Source organism: Patagioenas fasciata, chromosome Z, assembly GCF_037038585.1.
Source record: "Patagioenas fasciata isolate bPatFas1 chromosome Z, bPatFas1.hap1, whole genome shotgun sequence".
Lineage (NCBI taxonomy): Eukaryota > Metazoa > Chordata > Aves > Columbiformes > Columbidae > Patagioenas > Patagioenas fasciata.
In genome coordinates, this window is record NC_092560.1 from 10,352,923 (window position 1) to 10,372,133 (window position 19,211).

The 19,211-nt window shown below is 42.8% G+C and overlaps 1 protein-coding gene across 7 annotated transcripts in view; it reads left to right on the forward strand.

Annotated features, from left to right (window-relative positions):
* PALM2AKAP2 (PALM2 and AKAP2 fusion) overlaps nucleotides 1-19,211 on the forward strand; it is a 268,612-nt gene that overhangs the window by 33,669 nt on the left and 215,732 nt on the right. For 5 of the 7 annotated variants that reach the window (XM_065861505.2, XM_065861507.2, XM_065861508.2 and 2 more), the window contains exon 2: nucleotides 12,723-12,803. In XM_065861505.2, the coding sequence (XP_065717577.1) occupies nucleotides 12,723-12,803 (81 nt within the window). Of the gene's footprint in view, nucleotides 1-7,088; nucleotides 7,170-12,466; nucleotides 12,595-12,722; nucleotides 12,804-19,211 lie in introns of those variants that run through there. The other 2 variants (XM_071802068.1, XM_071802067.1) reach the window with 2 other exon arrangements.

Here is a 19,211-nt window from a genome sequence, read left to right on the forward strand (position 1 = left end):
AAGAAATACTATGACTTTTGGTAGAGGACCTATTTGCAGTTGCATTCCCTCCCTACTTCAGCTTCCTGGAAGGAATTGCTGCAGTGATACGTTTGCAAGATAACAGAAGAGCAAAACTGACAGAAACATCCATGGAAGAAGGAGAGAAGCTCTTCCGAAATGTGAGGTTATAAAATAACAAGACCTCCTTAGTGCAGAGGTCTCCAGGAGACCCAGGCAAAAACAGAGGAGTTGCAGAGGAGCAGTTAAACAGTACCCATGTGGCATCTTATGGGGGTTCAGGAGAAGAGTCCATGTTACCCTGACTGGAGGAGACAGGCAGGAAGAGGCAGGAATTAACACACGTCCCTGAAACCTCTTCTGATATCTGCACACTCAGGGGGTTTTGCACACTGTTTGCTGTTTAATAAGCCATTCAAATGGTTCACAGTTTTATAAACCTGACAGGTGTGACACCTAAGTGTGAAAATCATCCACACTGTACAGGCTTTGCTGCCTAAAAGCCCCGCACACCCTAAACACCTGTGTAGACAAACCTCCACAAACCACGCAGCAGTCGTATCAGTCGCTGAGATGGCCTTACAGCTGTGAATTCCCAGATACAGCATCTGGGATGCAAATCACAAGGAAACCCAGGCAGCTTTCTGAAGGGAGGGGAACCTCCAACGGCACAGCAGAAATTTTACCATTTATAAATGGATCTAGGTTCTGGAGCCAAGCACCAAAGCAGTCAAATCCAGACTATGTTTTCTTGTTACGCTGCCCTAAGTCTCCTTCATCAGTCTAGCAGACTGACTGTCCTCTGCATCCTACCCAAAGGCACTGTGACCTGGACCAGTGAGCACCCTGCCCTGAGGATCCCTGGAGAGCCAAGCAGGCACGTGTTGCAGCCTTCATGTTCTTACCTGTTCCTTTTTACTTAAGGTGATATGCTGGTGCTAAGAAGCTGCTGTGGGGTCTGTTCACACTGCTGGGACCAGGGTAGTCTCTGCCTCTGATGGGGCAGGGAGAAGGTTGGCAGATGAATGTGTTATGCAATCTGTAGCATAATATCCCAACTGTTCCTGTTCATGAAGAAAGCGTTGAGGTGCCTGACCTAAAGGAATGACATAGCAGTAATACCTTCCGCATACTGCTAAGGTTCAGTGTTGAGGCATGTGATCCTACACCTGCCAGATTAAATAAGCTTTCCAAAAGTAAACTGGTTGGAAATGAAGCCAGTTCTTTTATGTGCTGCATAGGCAAGATGCCAGAGCCTAGTCTGGGTAGGATTTTTAGCATACCTAGATGACACACTGAGCACACTTTTTTGCCAAGCACATAGATGTGTCCACCCTCTCACTCATGATCATGTTCATCATTTACGGTCTCGGTTCTCTCTACGAGTTCATGTTGGAGTAACGTGACTCTCTTGATGAACTGGAGAACAGGCAGGGATGGCATGTCCAGCAGCCCCATCAGCCTCTGGGACTCAGCAAGGAGTTTCCCTCTAACTGAAGAGGAGCGCTGGTGCTCTCTCAGACCTGTGTGGGTCTTCACATGGTGCAAATGTATTGGATCTTCAAGACTGGTCAGAAAGCAAGAGGAACCCAGCCCCTCACAGTCTCTTTAGAAAGAAAGGGAAACAGTCAGAACAGTGATTTGTTAACTGGTGTATCATTTTCATTAGCATCACCACTTTGAAAGGGTACTGAGAGCTGGAAGGTAGGAAGCCTCAGGCTCTCAGTTGCATCCCTGTGTGCTTGTATGGAAGTTTCTCTCCCTCTTTGGTGTAAAACAAGGCAGCCTTTCCCTTCCTGAGTGCAAAGGTTGGGACTCAAACACTCTCGCCACTGCAACATATGTCAGCAGATCTTCAAGCATCAAACAATGTGAGTACCCTCAGCTCACAACCAACACTAGACAAAAGCTTAAAGAAAGGGTTCTGAGCTAGTAACTTTATCTTGCAAATGACATGAAGCGCTTTTCAGCAGCAGAGGAGCCCTGTACGTTACAGCTGCCAAGCACAGCCCTGTGACAGTGGAAGATCCAGCGTGGAGCCATACAGGTCAGCTCCAAAAGCATTGGTGTCGGCAGGCAAGCTGCCACCCTCGCAAGAGAAGGGAGGAAGTCTCAGTAAAAAACCATTTTGATGTGAGGCATTGAGACTCTGAAATAATTGGGTAATCCAGCCAAACTGTAAGGATTAAAACACAAAGCCCAGCTCTATGTGTTAATTCCTTCATTTGTGTCTTTTCTACCACCGCTTTGAAAATAACAAGCAAAAAGCTGGATATGATTCAAGTACCAGAATTAGCACCAATGTTGTCCCTTACAGGTCCTGGCAATTGCTTTGTGCTGACAAACCAGACCAGTTTGTTCCTTTTCCAGTGCAGAAAATCTAATTTCTTCTTCCCACTTAATATGCTGTGTTCTGGGGAAGTTTAAGTTTCTTGAAGTGGATATGTCCGTCATATGTGCAATTAAATTGGATGAAGAGAGAAAACAAATTCTGCTGAAATCACAGTCTTGGGGATTCTGATCTAAGTTCTCATTAAGTCAAAAATAACACATAGAGATCCTCACTAGGCACTGGTTTAGGGGAAACCAGCATTAGGAATCACAGCTTCAGCTTGAATGTCTTGACTTTAAAATTTTGTAATTTATTTTCTATTTCTTAATGCAAGAGTTAGAAATTCTTAATGGCTGTCATAATGTTACGACCAGAACCTGCTTTGTAGGTCAAGATCAGCCTTGTGTAGGTGTTTCCCTGCACATTCAGCATCTTGCTGCAGAGATGTTCCCCCAAGATTTACAACGTCTTGTTTGGCAGCATGAAGAGATATTTAAGGAGTGTATGGGGCGTGAGGGTAAAAAGAAACATGGACTTTTCTTTGGAGCTGTGGAAATGTGATTAAATTAAGCCCATATAGGCGAAATCCAGTCTTTCTCCTTTTAAGCATAAAACAGTGAAAGGATATATACTGAACAGCACGGGTTTAAACCAAGGAAAATTAGTGGCAATGTGAGAGTACGGAGAGTTAATGAACTGGTTTTCTACAAAGTCTACTTAGCCTATAGAAAACTCCTTGTATATTTACATGAATGAAAACTTAGATCAAAATCTGCTTAACATTCTTTAACCAAAATATATTTTTTAAGAAAAATACAGGAAAAAATCAGTTTGCTAGCTGAAGGCACTGGATTTTCCATCTACCTCAGACTGCAGTAGAACAAGATCAGTGCTAGCAAGCTATGCTAGCAAGCTATACACATGGTCTTCGAGGTTAACTGTAGTAGACACTAGGTAATAAATTTCAGCTGCTTGTCACTTATGACTGTTTTTAAGAGCTATCCAGAATAATGGATTAATCTGTCTGTTTCATGATTTATACTAATGATGTTCTTTGCATAGTCTTTTGAGCACTTCCCAGAAATAATTTATGCCATGGAGAAGGTGGTCCTGAGCTCTTACACTTCTTCAGAGTTAATGTAAAAACTTGGAAGTTTTGGAGGAAATGTTGATGTGGAGTTAATAAGGTGTGGTAATCTGGCACTCATAGCACATCTGTTTGATTCACTGTTGCATCTCACAGAAAAGATACTCAAACTCCAATGACCCTGGTCACCTCTCAGCAGGTATTTATGAGCCTGACACCCTTGATGAAATTGTAAATGCATAGGAAATTGTGGCTTTATTCCTGTTAGTGATGAAAACGAAGCAGTACCTTTGAGTCTAAGCCCGTGTTCAGTTTCAGTTCAGGCTTGGAAGGGAAAAAGGAAAATCGACTAAACCTTTTCATACTTCAAGGACTCATTACGGTGGTGTCCCATGGGTTGTGTTAGACCTGAAGCACTGCTTCCTGCTACCTGGTAGCATTCAGTGAAAGGAGGATATTGCAGGTAAAATCTTGGTTGCATCAAGATGGGGATGTTTGCCCCATTAAAGTGGGAATTTCCCCATGGGACATTGGAGGAACTGTGTTTTCTCTGAAAATAATTTTCCTTCACCATCTGAATGAGACATTTTTCCACTGTGTCTCCTTTCAAAAATGCTAATGAGGGAGTTTTTCAAAAGGAAATTCCTTCCTGCATTCATCACTTTTCATTAAGAGCCGTTGTTCTGGGAGCAATGCCATCCTTTTATTTGTTGTCTGAGATGCATGGTGATTTTAATTAAGCGGTCATTGTCTGTGTGCATCATGGTGGTTGCATTCAGTGACCACGGAACTATAATTATAAGTGTGCAGGCAGCTGAAGCTTTGCTGCAAGCCCTTAGCAGATTGTTGTTTTCACCAGAGAAGAATCTTTCTCCTCTTGGACAACTTTGTCCTTCATAGCCTCAGGTATTACATTGGCAGCAAGCTTGTGGCAGTCATGAAATGTTCATATTCAGAAGCCCTGAGTAGGACTTAATCCCACAGAGCTCCACAAGGGTGAATTCCTCCTTCGGCATCCTAAACACACAGAATGACTGTTACGGATATCTTACTTGAACCCTGAGCTGTGGGCAATGCACATGTGGATGCAGACCTACTCTATTTGCTTTAGCAGGCCAGCACAGGAGAAACCTGTCCTTCAACATCATGCAAAGGTAGCCTAAGTGTTAGATGAAATGGGGAAAATCCATTTTGCGAGTGTATTTTCCCTTTCTGAGTAAGAAATGTAATTCCGCATGAAAGTTACAAAATCTGCAAAAGGGGCTGCGGAGCAGAAACATTTTTTCCTTTACCAGTTTGCTCCTTTACTGGTTTGTTACAGGGAGCTGTATCTCTTTCAGACCACCCTGTTCTTGTACCCAAGCAACTGTATTCTCTGACACTATTAGAGAAAAGGGGTGCAAGGCTGCAGTGAAAGCAGGTGTATTCCTGGCCTGAGGGGATTTTCTTGCTTCACACTTATAGTTCAGTGCTCCACAATTGATTCTGCCCTCCCGTTGACAGGAGCCTGTTTGATACATGGGAAACAAAGCATTTTCATAACTTCCAGGATGTTCTGCTTACTTCCTCAACAGGATTGTCCCCTGTGAACTAAGTCTATTTTGTGCTCAAAACCAACATGCCAAGATATTTCTTGCATGCTCTGGTAAGCTGCCTGTTTAATGGGAATCAACAATCTCCAGTTTAAACTGGTTTCACAAGAGAGGAGGTGAAATCATTAACTGGTCACCTTGCCTCCAATCTCACCTGTTTCCTGCTGTGCATACAACTGTGGAAAGAGAAAGTATGAGGAAGAGGGCTAAACCGGGCCCTTATCTTTTAGGTGGGTTTCACCTGCTCACCTCAGGCATTTATCTGCTACACCTGTGTGACTGGGAACTCCTGTTGTTCATTCCTAAATATCCCATCTGCTTGTTGCTTTGAATGATGGAAATAGCTACAGCTCTGTCATAAGATATGTGGGTATACGGAAGATACACAGAAAGCATTGCAGTGGCCTCTTGTACTCCTGCTGTCCCTGCATTCCACCTAGAGCTTTCCAATGTGCAATTTGCTTTGTTCAGATATGGAGAGGGTCCAGCAAGATGAGCCGCCATGGTCCTAGGCACTTAGGACATTCAAAATCATGAATCTATGCTGCAGGTAATGAACCTCCTGCAAAGGGAGCCTGTAAGAGTGAAAAAGGATGGCAGTTTCTCAGATGCTTCATAGGAGCACAGGGTACAGTTTCCTTAAGTTCGGAAGCTGGATTCCAGTATACCGACACAGGGAAATTGTCCCTGGCTCGTGTTTTAAGTGAAACAAATCTTAGCCAGTTGGCTACAGGTTTCAGGGCACTGGGGCAGGGGAGGTCTTACAGGAAAGCACCTAAGGGAGCAAAGCCAATAGCTCACATTTATGTGGTGTTGATGGTGCCACTGCAGAGAAAAGTGGATCTCAGAAACAAACTCTGGTTCTCCTGGGAGCAGGGTAGGAGAAGAGCTGCAAGAGGAGTCATTTCCCACAATCTGAAACAACACAGATTTCCCAGTACTCAAAACAGGAGACCAAAAAAGCCTCCAGCTCGCAATTACGGAGCTGTGTGGCTACCCCTAACAACAAGATTTTCACTGAGCACAGTCATGCCAGTGCATGTGGTGGTCTAGTTTGATACACTTGATAGGACGGTAAGCTCCAGCTTCTTGTACTGGCAGCAGGTAATGGAAGTGGGCATCGATGATCCAAAAGGGGCAAGCATCCTGCCACCAGCCTTTGACGTGTGTTTATTCTGCCATAACAGTGACTCTGCTTTGGTTCTGCCTTCTGCTTCTTCCGGTGCTGTGATTTCCATTGTATGCGCTTTTACAACAGCGGAAAATATTTGGAACTGCATTTTGCAAAGTGCTGTCAGTACTGGGCTGCATCATTGCAACTGGTAGGGATGGCTGCTGTCAGGAGAGTTTCACACTCTTCAAACACAACAGGAAAATAAAAGAATTGAGCAGACAGGAATGAAGCAGGTGGGGGAAAGAGAAAAAAAGGAAAAAACAACAACAAAAAAGACTGGGGAAAATATCTTTTTAAAAAGGAAAAAAAGAAAATGGTGGATGAATAATTAGCGTCATGTCTTAATATTGTCTTTCCTGTGAGCAGAGGAAACACATTTACACATTTGACTTTACTTCTGAAATCCATGAAGTCGCCACAGTGAAGATGGTCATTTAGAGTACTACCCTGTGGAAATTTTAATTTTCCATGCAGACCAGTTTCTTCAGATTATGCTAACTATAGGTTGAAATTGTTAGCAAAACCAGGTGCTCCTTTTCCCCAAGAGTTATGGATGTCCCTGAACTGGCAACAGAAAAATCCGGTTTCAGCAGCTCTTTTGCTTGTTTGTTTCTTTAGTTGCTGCCCTAAAAATGTGTGAGCTTTAAATAAGTAGGGTTTAATATCTGCCAACTGTCTAAAATGGAGAAATTAATGTCTTGCTGAAGAAATTCACGTGATCCTCTGATGACAATTCTTTGTAACTGTTTTCCTTGCTTTGAGGCAGGCTATAATTTTGCTCCACCTGTACCATTTTGGGGTGCATTTGTTTTGCATTGACACAACAGGAGTTCACTCTCTTTCACCTGCTCCCCCATGTCCAGCTGGACGCTTGCTTGGCATGCAGAATGAAGCCAACAGGAAGCTTATTCACTGGAACTACCGGTGGCAACTCCTCCAGTGTCATGCTGCCCATCTCTTCAAAGTTCAAAAGTTGCGCATCAGGTTTGTTGAGTTGGGGATTTTTTTTGGTATTCCCACCATGTTCTTCTGGATATCTGCACCATAAACCTCAGCCTGGTGTCAGATCTGGGCATGTGTTTTCCCAGGGAGGTCGATTAAACAGTGTTTAGTTTCTCTGCCCCTCCATGGAGTGCTTTCCGCATGTCTGAGCTGGATTTAAACCAAATAAATCACGTGCTTCTACCTGTGCAAGGGAAGCAGAGGGCTTTGCCAAGGCTTTACTGCCTGAAGGATTTACATGGCTTTAGATGTGCATGTTTCTCCACAGACAGTTATGACTCTGTGAACTGAATAACCTTTGTATCACTCCCCTCACTGTGCAGGCAGATTTCTGAACAACAAAAATGATTTTGTAATGGAAAATTGAAGTCCTCTGTGACTGCAGTGTCACAGAAAAGCATTTTGATGTAACTTGTTTTTTTCAAGGTCTTATGTTTGCTTTGGTTTTATTTTTTCTCTTGTTGATTTGTGGTTGTTTAGGTTTTTTTGACTGGAACAGTTTGACAAGCCTGACACTAGATCGTGGGTTATTTTGATCAAATGTAACATATGATTCAGGCAAAAATCCTGCACCCCTTCTCCCAGGAATGAAAAATCAGTGGTGTTAGGATGAACACGAGGGAAGGCAGAGCATGCAGAAACTTTGCAAACACCCTCAAACCTATCTGTGGTTGAGGGGCTTCCTAACCCAGAGGTATTGTCAGTTTGTCAGGCTATTCCTTCCCTCTGACTGTACCCAGGCTCCCCGGGGACCCCTATCACCTTCTGGCACCCACAGCATCCTGAGACAGGGACTTCCACAGCAAAGCCATGCCTTGCCTTCAAACTTGCCATATCTGCTTTCACTTGATGCCCCTTTTTTTTCTTACAGAGGAAGACAGAGTGAGCAGTAGACACCCTCTGGTTGTCTCTATGCCACCTCTCATGATTTTAAAGACCTCCATTTTGTCCTCCTGACACCTTCCTCTCTTCCAACAGAAAAGGGGACACCTTTAATGTTAAGCAGCAATTTCTTCCTTTCTGAAATCAAGTTTCTCGAAAAAATAAATAAAATGTATGCATTCCATGTTGGACATCCACAATTGAAGGTCTGAGTACAATTCTCATTTTTCATTGAACAGATTTCAGGATGTGAGTAACCTTACCATTTGACCTATGTTCTTTTCCCATCATTTGAGTCTGTAAACAAGTACTTTCACTTATGTTTTCCTATTATTTTTAGTGAAGGAAGGGATGTAATGTTTGAATCTTATTTTTCTCGTGAATAGCCCAAATATTCAGAGTGCTCTGGGTATACATCCTAAATGGTACTCCTCTACCATTTTGGAAAGGTAGCTGTCTACAACAAGTATCTCTATTCTTACAAAAGCAGCACACCTCAAATAGATGCATACGAATCTTTTCATTTAAGCCTACCACATTCACAGTAAAGCTGGCTTCAGGACCCGTCTTCTCCACCTCTTTTTGAACTGGTTTCTAAGATTGCTTCACATCCTGAAAAAATAAAAACCAACACTTGGTGTCTATGGAATTACTCCAAAGAACTGGGTGTGCACATGTTCGGCATCCCAGCCATACCTCCCTGAAAAGGTGCAGGAACAGTACAAATCTGGTCATCTCACTCAAACACCCTCCTTGCTCCTGCATCCCCACTATGGCTGAAGATCTGTGTATCCTTCCCTGGGGAGGACATCAAGGATGTCCTTGAGGGTCACTTCTTGGAGGTGATTAGTGTTAATTACTAGCTGGAGCAATGATGGATTACTCCCTGCATTGTAGAAAAGAAAGAGGACATACATTTCACTGACGCTGTCTGGAGTGAACCTGTTTAAAGCAAGCACTTTTTGTCATGCCAGAACACTCAGTAAATCAGTAACTTAACAGGCATACTTGGAAAAAAGGTATCTACATGTAGTTGAACAAAATAATGAGGACCATTTCTTTGCTTCAACACAGAAAAGTGCCTTAACGAATGTCCATGTGTAAGAATATGCTTTACATCCCGATGTTTTCAGTAAAGTCTTGAATCAGGGGCCTACTAAAGTGGGTGCTTGTTTCATCTACTGAATGTGTAAAATCCTTGACATTCTGATTTTGGTGAGATTTTTATCAGCCAGTCCAGTTTTCTACCACATTTTTTCAGAACACACCCGTATAAAGCAGGAACACATAGAGTCAACAACCTTCAGTGACTGGGAGAAACCTAAACTGAATGTGATCTAGTGACCTGATGGTTAAACATCCTGATAGCTAATTACCAATGCTGTGACTCATGCAATATTCAGAGAAAAAGATACTTTTGCTGTCATACTCCTCAGCCATAGCTGTGATGCAAAATCAGAGGGCAGAGGCTGACTGAAAGCCAGTAAAATGGCAATGTGAGCAATATTCCAATTTAACTCCAGAGAAGCCCACTAGTTATTAAGTAGTTCAAGTATTTTAGTGCCTTCTGTGTTGCTGCCTACAGGGAACATACTCTAAGTGCTTTCCCTTTCTCACAAAGATAAGACATTTCCATCTATGTTTTATAAGGCTGTCTTGTCGCATCCATTATAAGGCATGACACAACCAGCCAGAGGAGGTATTGTGATGATTCCCATCATGTGTTTTAGCAAGAAGGTTTTTGCGAAGGATAGAATGTGCATATATATATCAACATATGTATTTATATACACACAAAAAAATGTAGGTCAGTTACTGTGAAGACATAAGTGCCTTATGCTGGCCTATGGACTGTCAGATGTGGGGTGTTAATGTCAGCACATGTGAAATCCAAACATTCTGTCACCTGGCCAGCCTGACACAAACAGGGCAAAACTATCCATATTCTGAGAATATTAGGCCGTTGACTGGAACAGCTTTTAGAACTATTTTATTCTGGTGCATGGCTGACCAGATAGTTGAGGAAATAGCAAGAACAAATTCTGTTTTTCAGTCTCCAAAGTACAATGTTAATATTGCAGAGTGGTAAGAGAGAGCCCTGGACAACATCAGGGTTTTTTAGCCCCTGAGCCATGCAATGTGCTGTTCCCTTAAAAAATGCAAAGGGGAGATAAGAATTGGAAGAATGATAGGATAGATGATCCACGGACTATCAATTTTATATAAAGACAGATTTTTAAAAGTACATGCATGAATTTTATATGTGTGTGTGTGCACAAGTGCAAATTTATCCTCTGCATGCATAGAGAAATGAGATGTCAAGTTTTCTGCTGAAGACAGGCACCTTTTGTGACATTTTAGTTATTCGAAAAGCCAATTTTCCTATTCCAAAACAACTTCAGCAGAATATTTTTCTTCAGCAGTAATATTCTTACATTCTTCAGACAGTGAAGTGTGTGTGTGTGTGTGTAGATGTAGATATACACAAACAATCAGCATGTAAGAGTGTTCAGTGTATTCTTGATAAATTCATCATTTGACTACTTTGCCTGTTTTGGGCTGATTACTTCAGCTCTCCCATCACTGTTCTGATGGGTCACTCTTCAGTAGGGATGGTTCAGGCAGTTATCTAGTTCCTTGTTTTGCTTTGTTTTGAGTGAGCCTGGCATTGAAAAAAAAAAAAATCTTGATCTTCCCCATAAACCTAGGGTTTTCACTCAAAATTCCCTGGTTTGAAGTCCAATATAAACACAATTAATTTCTGCATAGGCAGCATCTAATCATATGCCCTTTGAAGATGAGGCATGAAGGTTTGAAATCCCTGGAAAATGGAGAATTCCCAGAGCAGCAGTAGGGCACCTAGAAATGGGACAGAAATTACTTTGGGGACTTAAAGAATCCCCAAATGTCTTTAAGTCCAACCTTACAGCTACTGAAATATTTAAATAACAAAAACATGCTTTCGCCAGAAGGGAATAAAAACTGTTGTTCCCATAAAAACTGAGGCTGGTACACTTATTTGACTGCCTACATTCACTATTCAGTGTTTCTGTCTTGGCTGCAAAAATGAGAAAATATTTCCAGAAGAGGGAACTTGATCCTGGCTGGGATGTGTGAGGAGAAATGCTTCTTACAAGGTGCAGAAGACTGATGGAAGGAAGTCCGGGCAGTCCTTGTGAACAGCAGGTTGACTATGATTCAGCAATGTGGCCTTGTGTCCAAGAAGGCTGATGGTATTCTGGGGTGCATGGAGAAGAGTGTGACCCGCAGGTCGAGGGAGGTTGTCCTCCCCTGCTACTCTGCCCTGGTGAGGCCACATGTGGAGTACTGGGCTCCACAGTTTAAGAAGGCCAAGGAATTATTGAAGGGATTCCAGCAGCGGGCTGTGAAGATGATCAGAGGCCTAGAGCATCTTTCTTATGAGGAGAGACTGAAAGAGCTGGGTCTGTTCAGCCTGGAGAAGAGAAGGCTGAGAGAGGATGCTGATATTGATGCTGATGAATATCTCGAGGGTGAATGTCAGGAGGATGGGACCAGACCCCTTTCCATGGTGCCCAATGACAGGATGAGATGCAACTGTCACAGATTGAAACATAGGAGGTTCCATCTAAATGTGAGGAGAAACTTCTTTACTTTGAGGGTGCCAGAGCCCTGGAACAGGCTGCCCAGAGAGGCTGTGGAGTCTCCTTCTCTGGAGACATTCAAAACCCACCTGGACACATTCCTGTGTGATCTGCTCTGGTGAACCTGCTGTAGCAGGTTGGTTGGACTAGGTGATCTCCAGAGGTCCCTTCCAACCCAAACCATTCTGTGGTTCTGTGAAAACAGTGGATCCTTCATAAGAGGAAGGTGTAGCACAGGAGAAAAGCAGGTTATTCTCCTCTTGGAACACCTGAGAGAGCCTGCTGCCTGCTGAAGGGAGCAGCCTGGGCCCGAATGAGTGGCCGTGTTCATGATCATGACCATGAAAACCCTCTGCTGTGGAAAGGTCTGTGCTGTCCTCGGTGCCACTTGGTCAGCCGAGCTTCTAGGAGCTGGTAAGGACCAGCTGCTAGTCTGTGCTGGTGGCTTGAATTTTAAGCAAAGCCAGCTGGGGGTTATCTATCCCATATGCTTTGCAGGTAAACCGCGCACAGTCTGGCTGAAACACTTTCTCCCCATGGAGCCCAGGGAAAGCTTTGCCACCAGCCTCACTGGGGAAAATCACTCTCTGCAGCCTGGCTCCCTTCCTCTGTGATGCCACCCACATCTTTCATGTCGCCCTTACTGTCACACAATTACACCACCCAATCCGTGGTTTTTTGCCCCAGCATCTCAAACACAAAAGCACATCTTTGTCCCTTTAACTTCTCTCTCTGCTGTTATGCCTGTTTTCTCCCCTCCTCTGGGACTGTGCACTCTGTTGCTGCTCCGGCTGCCGGGAGCAGGCGAGGAGAATTTCTCCTGCTGGCGAAGCGACCGGCTCATCTGGGGCTGGCGTCTTCCCAGGACGCTGCTGTTTGCATACCAGCAGGCAGAGGAGCAGGTGAAATGGGACTGATGACATCTGTATAGACGCGTTCAACTGCTTGCATGCTCTTACAAATCCGCTACCCTTAAAGCCTCCTTTTTTTCTGATGAGATCTCTCTCTCTCTTTCAAATTATTTTCCAAGGAGAAAAGGAAAAGGCAGACAGAAATAGAAGGCAAGAGACAACAGCTTGAGGACCAGATACTTCAGCTGCAGCATTTCAAGGTAAGGGACTGATGCCAGAAATGATGGATTGACTAAATCTGTTCATTATTAGACATGCAGATCACACGTCTGAAAGCTGGGAAGAGCCCACTCCGACATGAAGCAGCTTTCACTGCCGGAGCCTATCTCTTGCAGTGATCATGTCCTGTCTGCTTTTAATTCTGTGTGCTTCATGCACAGGACCATGTTGCAGAAACGGCTTAGGAGCATGGAATCGGGAGGGTGTGAGCACCAGCAACACAGTGATGCTGATATTATTAAACACTGTTATTTCTTAACATAATGATAAGACACCAGTCGCTGTGGATTGGGTGTGCACTGCATGGCTTCAGTGAGCACTTTCTGCCTGCAGAGCTGCGTTGGATTTTTCTGGTGCCTGTCATTAGGTTTTCTCTGTGTGCGTGTGTGTTGCAGACAGGGTGTTTGTTAGCATGTGTGTGTGTGTGTGTGTGTGTGTGTGTGTGTGTGTGTGTGTCTAAAGCTTTAATTGTAGGATGAAGTTATTAGGTATACGCAGCATAATAAAATGGGCATGCATGCACATGTAGAGAGGGTGTTGATGCATATGTGTGTGTCTACATGGAGAAGTGCCTTGATATATAACAGGGTGCTGAGCAACCCCAGTCTCTGTTGGACTCCATGGCAGCTGCAGATAGCATCATTTGAAAGCCATGCTGATTATTTCTATTATTTATTCTTCTTGCCATTAGGAGTGTTTGTCTTTACATTTGTGCATAGCAAAGAGAAGGACAAAAACATACATGTGATCTTTTTGTCACCAGTGCACATTTGTGGGTCTAACCTTATTAGATTAACTCAGTAGAGGAGCCTAAGGAATTTCAGTGAATAAAACATATCTGAGAAAGATGGTCAGGACTGGACAATTTGTCTGTGCAGCAAGTGAGCTGGGCTGTGTTTTTAAAAATAAGACACTGAGGTTGCTTGTGCAATAGTATGTGTGTGTGCGTGAGCAGTGCACCTGCGTGGGGAGATGGAGCTCAGAATATCTTCTCTGCCCACGCATGCACTTGGAGACCAGACTTGAAGTTATGCTACAGACAGAATCCTTCTCTTGCCTCTCCAAGCCCCAGCCATCATGATCTGTAAATTATTCCTCATTTTCTGGTAAACACGATGCAGTTAAGCCCAGGTAATTGATTGCAACCTACACAAATGCTCCATCGGGTTCGCCGTAAATTTGTAGATGTCACACATTGTCTTTGTCATTATCAGTCAACAACGTGATTGCATTTCTGTGGGGCAACAGGAGTTGCCATTTTGTTCAGGCTGCCATTGGCAGCAGGCAAGGGAGAATTTCTTCCAACAGTTGTGGGTTGATGCAGCAGGGCAGTAAGATGCCTCTACAGTGCCTTCATGATGCTTGCTTTTTATCATGTTAACTGTTTCCAAGCTAACTGAATTATGCTTTTTCATTACATTCTTTAAGCAGAGCCTTTTGTAAAGCTGGTTCTGACAGGTCTCTACTTCATATGCTTTATTTTGATACAGCTGTTGCTAAACTGAATTTTGTCATCATCCATAGGGAGAAGTGAAACCTTTCACGGTGGTGCAGTGGGTTCAGCCCCTCAGCTGGTGTAAGTGTTGCTGCACAGATTTCTTGAGTGACATAGATGAAAATTAACTATTTCCCTTTATTATTTAGCTCACAGCCTGGAGCAAGAGCAGTAACCACACAGGAAGCTGAGGGGAGAGCAGGGCACAGAAACTTAAAATGGCAGCTTTCTCAGCTAAAGTACAGCCAGACCTAAGGTCTGTAATGCTGCGTGCGAGGATGGGCATCAAGACGTGATAGGAGTTTCTCTGCCTCTCCATTCAGTGGCATCACTTGTCATCAGAGGAGAAGTGTGTTGCTTCTGCTAGGGTGATCACAATGACTGATGCTCCAGGAGCTGCCTGTACCACCAAACAACTGTCTGCTGGGGCACCTGGATGAGGTGCTAGCAGAGGTCTATCTGGGATTGCAGAGTTCATTCTCATTGCTGCTAGGCTCCTCCTAAACAGTGGGAGGTCCCATGCTAAAAAAAAAAAAATAAAAAAATAGAGGCACGGGCTGAGGGTTTTTCTCTTTTCATGCTTTGTTCAGTGTTCTGGCTGCTTAGTGGGTGCTGACAAAAATGGTACTTGGCCTTCCAGGCCACTTTGTTAATTTGAAAAACTCTGTATCCGCCCCTCATCTTCCCCTCACTTCACCCTGGTTTCTCTGAGCCTCTAAGCCTCTACAAATCTGCTTTGAATGTAGTCCTTCAGTCCTATATGGCTCCCCAGCCCAAAAGAAGTGCATCCATTTTCCTTTGGCAGTGCTAAGTAGAACATGGTTCATTTCCTGAGTTATGTGGATTCCAAATAATTCTGTGCAAGACCTAAATCCAGGTCAAAAGAGCAGGCTTGCCTAGGAAGTTCATGTTTTTATTCAAAGAGCTGTGAGGTTGTTGATGTCAGTGGGTAATATAAGGACTTCATAACAGTGTTCATTAAAATCTGCTGTGGAGAAAACTTTGACAATAATATCTGGGTTAATCCTGTGTCTGCAGTATCTGGGTTGATACCACAAGTGTTACAGCTTGAGTTCACCCGAAGGCATTTGTGCCAGGATTCAATGGGTTTGGTTCATTTTTGAGCAATGCCAGAGTAATTTTCTTTTTAAAATACACTGTGTAAAATAGCATGTTTTGTTACCTAATAAAGGTTCTGGAAGCTACAGGGGTTCTGTCAATTTCAGACAATTTTATTCACATAGGAAAAATACCTAATAGAAATAGCTTATTGCAAATGTTTATGCTGGATTACCTACAGTTTTCAGGTTGCTGATGCCAATTAGACCCCTGGCAAAATGACTTAATTCTGCTACCAATTTGTTGATTTTTCCCTTGTTGCATACCTGGCTGAAAACGAAGGAACAGCAGCCACTGCCCTGTTGTTTTGGGCAGAACAGCCAGTGAACACTAGAGTTAGTAAATGTCAGTGTTGAATGTGGACAAGGATTTGGAAACACATTTTGCAAAGGCTCCTGAGGATGAAACCAATGGTTTCATGGCTGAGGACACCAGAACAAAAACGTGGCTCAGATGTTAACGGTATATGTGAGCTTCTGAGTTAATCAAGTGTGAAAGTCTGGATTGGTAGAGAATCTGGTGTAGTCTAGTCTCTAAAAACTGAATCCCGTCATTGCTGACAGTGAAACCCATGTCACCTCTTTCGTGAACTGAAGGAGGGACAGTGGTGGGCATGGAGCATCCATGTGGTATTTCAGGGCCATCGGGGAACCCTGTTGAAGGCAGGAGGTGTGTTTGTCTGCATTGCAATCAGATGCTTCATTGGAAATGCCCTTAGTGTCAGAAAAGGTATGAAGCTGCTTTGAAGCCCCATTTTTTGAGCCTGAACATGCAATTTTGCTCTAATAAGAGGCAATTTACAACAGCTCTCCTTACCTTCCCCCTGCTTTAATGTTTAATACCAAAATAGTCCTTCTTCTTTTGCATAACACAAGATGTGTTTTGTTTTGTTTTTTACAGTAGATAGAGTTTAATCTTCATGTTTTGCCATTTCATTGGCCATGCTCTTACAAGCAGGGCTTGCCATGTCTGTGGGAACAGCAGTTGTCACCAGCTTCTACAGTTTTAAATCAGAAAAGCAGGCAAAATTCACCTTATGCAAATACGTTGTCTGCAGCATCCATCAACATGATGTGGTTTCTTGAGGAAGACAATAATTTATTTTGGTTGATTAGTTGCACTGGAGGCATAACCTACAAGCAACAGCTGCTTTTAAGAACTTGTTCAGCTAGGCAGCAGTTGGGTGGGCCTGTTTTAATGGAGATGTTTACTATTTCAAATTAACTGTAGGGTAGAAGTGTTTCTTCCAAGATCTGGCTGTGTCTGTAGTTAGTTCAACAGAAGTTCTATAATTGTTTACTGTAGCTCTGTTTGGTGTCAGCTGGAAATAAACAGCACAAAACCTCCTAATTGAATGAAAAATTACTTCTCTGCTGTTACTTTAACTATTACAATAAATGCATTTACCACAGTAATTTTATTTCTGGAGTGATATAAATATTAGGGGGCTATTTCTGTTAATACCTGCTTCTTAAAGACTGCAGTTCATGAACACTATCCATAACATAATTATGCCTTTACTTTGAAGGAAAGGAAAGGAAATATTTTTATGTTATAGAGATTTCATTAGGGTATGGTTTTAGCTGAAAATATCTTAGTTATAAATAAATTTTAGTTTTATTACTCCATAGTTATATTGCCGTGCTCAATTTATACTGCTCTTAAAATAACAGCTGTGAGAGAACATAAATAGATCTATCTGTTCTATCTATATATATCTATATATTCACAATTGTGGAAAAACAGAGATTTTGTGAATGAAGGAGTCTGTTTAGTCCTTTATGTTGAATTCCTTTATGATTTCCAAGTAAATTAACCCTTAAACTGAATGATGACTCACTCAAGCACACAAAAAATATTTGATGATGTCATGGACAGTCTCCATTCTCTACATGGTCAGTGCAATACCCCCCAAAACCTATTCTCATTAACAGTCAAGCACTCTTCTTGGTCTGTCATGTCTTCTACGATAGTCCCAGGCTCACCCTCTGTTTTTAATGTACTGGAGAGCACTTCAACCCTGCAAGACTGGAAAGTCCTGCCATCTCCATTTCCCAACCACAGTTCTGGGACACAGAGATGTTAAGTGCTAACTTGGAGACAAATTTCAATTTCCAGAGCATAGGGAACACCTCTTCTTCATTTTCTGTGCATTAGCATCTTTGGGCTGATGCTCACCTTACCCTGGGAAGCCCACCTCTTGTAGGAATTTAAGCTAAGTGAGAGGTTCTCTGTCTCTCTGCTAACCTGTTTTATGATCCAGAAGAGAAACTGAGATTTGTCAGGCCAGAAAGGGCATGGGAGAGGGAATAGGACTGCACTGCCTAAGCATTTAGGGCACTAATTCTTTCTGATTTCCTTACAGAGTACAAAACCTTAGGATGTCTTTGTTGGAAGGTAGTGTTTGGAAAGGAGGGATTTCAAAAATCCTTATAGATTTTCTTTTGAAGTAATCAGAAAACAAAATATCTATCTCCAGCTAAAATCTTTCAGCCATAATATAATATTTTCTCCAGGTCAGCTACACTGACTACCCCAAAGGGAAGAAAGCTTTAGTCCTTTAACTCATGTCTCTTATCTGCTTGCATGTCATTGCCATGCAACTGAATATATTGTAAGTATTCTGGTATAATCTCTCTGCCAGGATTTTTTTATTCAGAAAAAGGTATTGTTGTGTGAGTTGTACTTCAGACTGGTTCTCTTGGGTTGACTGTGTGAGTGCCCCCACTCAGGCAGGACTTCCTTGAAACCCATCAAAACTGGTGATCACATTTCCACTGGTAATAAGGTCGTTTGAGCAGATCACTGCCACTCTGGCAGTTTTCGTTTTAGCCAGACTGTGTCAAAGTAGCTCGAGGATGTTTATATCTCACTTCAGCCCCAGCCTCACCTAATGGCTTGATAGGTACTCAAAAATGCATTCACATGACTTGAATCCAGATTTGTGAAACAATGAATCTGAGAACTTTTAAGATCAGAAAAGAAAGAAATCTCTGAAAAATAGCTTTTCTTTTTGTCTCTTTTGACTGATGTGTGTATGTGGGAAGGAGTGATGAACTGAAGCTGAGGACAGACTGAATGTAGAGAGGAAATTATTCTTTCAGAAGATAATAGTAAGAGCAACTGTGGCTGTGTAGTAATGATGATAACTTGCAAAACCTATTTGTTTTGGGCAGAAAGGTTTTGCTTATTTTCGAGATCTCAGATTGTTAACTGTTCCAAAAAGAGCAGTTGAGTTTTTGGCGGGAGTTGGTTGGTTGGTTGGTTTTTGTTGGTTGTTTTTATTGTTTGTTTGTTTTCTCTCAAAACCATGCTTTACTACTTTTGAAAACATGGAGTAAGTACTCACGGGGAAAAGCAAATCATACTTAAATTTCTGGCTTCAGGAAGTAAAAGTCCGATCAAACTCTTGTCATGTGTCTTATCTGTAAAAGAAGGTCTTACTCCATTTTTCAGTCCAACCGCACGAAGCACAGAAACTTCAACTAGCTTGAAACTATTTCTTACTCCAGCTCCAAAATTCCTTGGGAAACAGAGATGTTCTCACAGAGTCATTGAGTCATTTATGTGTGAGGGGACCCTGGAGGCCTTCTCCTGCCCTCACCAAGAGAAACAGGTTGCTTCCATGCCCAGACTCAGTCTCACTACATTTGGACTCTTTCCCAGGATGGAGATTCCACAACCTTTCTGGGAAACCTTCTCCCAGGCCAGGCCACCATCACGAGGACTACGTGTGCTGTCATTGCAGCATCATCCCCCTTCGCAGGCTCTGTCC